The sequence below is a fragment of the Tachyglossus aculeatus genome, chromosome 26, assembly GCF_015852505.1.
Source record: "Tachyglossus aculeatus isolate mTacAcu1 chromosome 26, mTacAcu1.pri, whole genome shotgun sequence".
NCBI classification, from domain to species: Eukaryota; Metazoa; Chordata; class Mammalia; order Monotremata; family Tachyglossidae; genus Tachyglossus; species Tachyglossus aculeatus.
The window spans coordinates 1220589-1223768 of NC_052091.1; the positions used below are offsets into that span (position 1 = coordinate 1220589).

At 72.4% G+C, this 3180-nt stretch overlaps 1 protein-coding gene across 1 annotated transcript; it reads right to left on the bottom strand.

The window, feature by feature from the left end:
- Window positions 1-654: 654 nt before the first annotated feature.
- Window positions 655-2531, bottom strand: PTGIR (prostaglandin I2 receptor). The gene is made up of 2 exons (XM_038766844.1): window positions 1725-2531; window positions 655-939 (listed from the first exon to the last, which is right to left on the bottom strand). Exons 1-2 carry the CDS (start codon window positions 2529-2531, stop codon window positions 655-657), a joined length of 1092 nt encoding a protein of 363 aa, XP_038622772.1.
- Between the last annotated feature and the right edge of the window lie 649 nt (window positions 2532-3180).

Consider the following 3180-nt stretch of genomic DNA (forward strand, 5'->3'; position numbering starts at 1 on the left):
CAGCGCGTGGGAGGCCAAGGGGAAACCGAGACGTCGACTTGCCCCGGTTTTTCCCCGCTGGCCGCCCGCTGCCACATTTTCTCGCGCCCTCGACTCCGGTCTGAGGGCCGTGACCTGGGTTTCCTGCCGTTTTCTGCCCCTCTCCTGGCTCCGAGATCCCAGAGGCCGGGCTCGGCGGGGGCCGCTGGGGAAAGGCGGGAGGCCGCGGTCCTTCGGAGGACAAGGAAAGTTTATTGGGGGCCGGGTCCCCGCTCCCGCTACCCCTCCCCAATCTCGCGCACTATTCGTCTCCCGGGACCGGGGGGCAGGAGGGGGGGTCGCTCTGGCCCGGGTAGGTGGGAGACGCGGAGTCTTCGAGGGCGAAATGGAGCGGGGGCGGGCGGCCGGACCAGGTTGGACCCGACCCAAGTGTCCAGACAGACCCGGGGCCAGGAGGGGCGGGGGCGGGGGTGGGCAGTTATTTTGGGAGAGCGATCCGCCAGCGCCAGCCTGTTCCCTTCTCCGGCGCCCCCGCCCCCGCGGCTCGGGAGGGGTGGGCGGAGTCGGGGCCGGACCCCGACCCCGGACCTGGCGTCCTGCGCCCCATCCTCCAGCCCCCCGGGGAGGGAGGAGGGAGCGAGTTGGGATGGGGGGAGGGGGGATCTCCCCATGACGTCATCCGCGGGGGTGGGGGGCAGTGTCAGCGGCCTTCCCGGCCGGCCGGAGGGGGTCCGAGCCCTGGGGCCGCGGCTGGAAGGCGAGGCCGGGGGGCTTGGGGGTCGGGGGCGGCGCGCGCGCGCAGCACAGCAGCTGGCGGAGCCGGCGGAAGACGGTCTTGCGGAACAGGATGAAGACCCACGGGTCCACGATGGGGTTGAAGGCGCTGAAGCGGAAGGCGATTAGGTCCTTTTTGAGGGAGCGGGACCCTCCGGGCGCCAGGCCCCCGATGAAGCCGCGGATCTGTGGGGGCCAAGGGGGCAGAGCGTCGAGATGTCCCCGCCGGACGGGGACCCAGGCCGGGACCGCCAGCCCCTCCCTCCGCCCCGCTGGGCCCGGCCTGGACCTTGGGACCGGGCTCCGGCCCCGCGGCCGGGGGCGCGGCCGGGGCACCTCCCTCCTCCGGCGCCCGAGGCTTGGTGAGGGCACGGGGAGAAGGAAAGGTGATGAAGGGGTGCAGGGGCGGAAGCCCATCCGGGGCGCGCAAACCTGGGAACGAGCGCGGGCGGGGGTGGGGGGCTGCCCACGCCGAGCAGCCAGGATGACTCGGACGATCCCCCGCCCCCTACTCCGCCCGTCCCCGCCCCCGGGGTGAGGGGCGGCCCGATGGGACCGGCTTCTGAATTCTCCAAAGCACGGTGGGGTCCGGTCGCCGACCCCCGGGACCCCCTCCCAGAAACGGGGGGAAATCGAGCTGGGGGAGGGGGGTGGGAGCTCAGTACGGCGGGGGGCGGCTTTACGAGGGAGCGGAGCGGGCGCCAGGAGGGAAGGCCGGGGTGCGGGGGAAGGCGAGCCGGGAGCGGGAGGGGGAAGACTGTGAGCCCGTTGTTGGGTAGGGACCGTCTATCAGCTGCCGAATCGTACTTTCCAAGCGCTTAGTCCAGTGCTCTGCACACAGTAAGTGCTCAATAAATACGATTGACTGAATGAAGGGAGATGATGGGCTCGGGGCGGAGGGGCAGGGGGACGGATTGGCCGGGCCCCGGGTGGTCGTCTCCGCGGTCCCCGTCTCCCCCGTCCCCACTCACCGCCAGCGGCAGGGAGCACACGGCGAAGATGCCCGTCATGGCGACCAGCAGGACGAGGTGGTCCACCTCCGTCTCGCCCCACGAGGTCCCGAACCAGCTCTTCCTCCGGGCGCGGCCCGGGCCCAGCGAGCCCCGGCGCCGCCGCTGCTGCCGGTACATGCGGCAGAGGCTGACGGTCACCGAGCCGTTGCAGAGGAAAGTGGCTCCCACCAGCAGCGTGACCAGGGCGGCGTAGGCCAGCGAGAAAGCCCGGGCGGCGGCGTCGTCGTCGGCCGTCTCCATCTGGATGAAGCACCAGCTGCCGGGACAGTACTGCATGTGGCGGCCCACGCCGGCGAAGGGCAGCGAGCAGAAGGCGGCGCCGAAGGTGTAGGCGGCGGGCAGGGCCAGCCGCGCCCAGCGGCGGGGGTCGTGCTGGGCGTACAGGTACGGGTGGCTCAGGGCCAGGTAGCGCTCCACCGCCATGGCGAACAGCAGCAGCGTGGAGGCCAGCCCGAAGAAGGTCATGGCGAAGGCGAAGCTCTGGCACAGGCCCGGCCCGCGGGTCAGCCCCAGCAGCGAGCTGTTCCGCGCGTAGGCGGCGAACACCGCCGGGCTGAGGAAGCAGGTGCCCAGTAGGTCGGTGGCGGCCAGGCCGGTCGCCAGGATGACGAAGGCCGACGACTTGGCCCGCAGCGCCTGCCGGTGGACGCCCAGGATGGCCAGGGCCATGGCGTTGCCCGCCACGCCGGCGCCGAACATGAAGGCGCTGAGCACCGGGCTCCCGTCCCGGTGCAGGTGAGTGCTATTAGAGCACGAGTCGTTCATCGCCACCGCCCGCCGGACCCCTGCCCCTCGCCCCCCTGCCTCTTCCCCTCGCCCGCCCACTGGCCCCTCACCCGCCACCGCCTCACCCTCTCCCTCCTGCCTCCTCCCCTCGCCCGCCCACCGGCCCCTCACCCGCCACCGCCTCGCCCACGGCTCTCCACCCGCGGACCCCCGCACCCCTCGTCCCTGTCCCCTCTCGCCCCCCGTGGAAGAGGCGCCCCTCACCCTGGACCGGCCCGGCCCGGCCCGGCCGCCTCCCGGCCTCCTGCCCCGAGGCTGTGAAAGGCCGGGGGTCTGGGACAGCGACTTTGAGAAATTCCCGGGGGGTGGGGCCGGAGGGGAGGGGGGGGGCGGGCGGGGAACAGGGAGGGGGGGTGGTCTGAACGCCAATCCACTCGGCTTCCTGCCTTAAAGGGCTCGCTCTCCGGGCTCCGCTCCCCGGACTTGTCCCCTCGTTGACCGCCGGACCGCCCGGGCCTTCCCTCTGTGGGGATCCTTCGCCACCCTCTCCCCCGCCCCGCTTTCGCACACCAGCTCTTCCTTCCTGTCTCTCACTGTGTCACTTTCATCGACCCGGGTCTCTCGCCGAGTCTATCTCCGCCCCGGGGACTGCCGCGGAGAGATAGGGCGAAGCAGTGTTTGTCGGCCT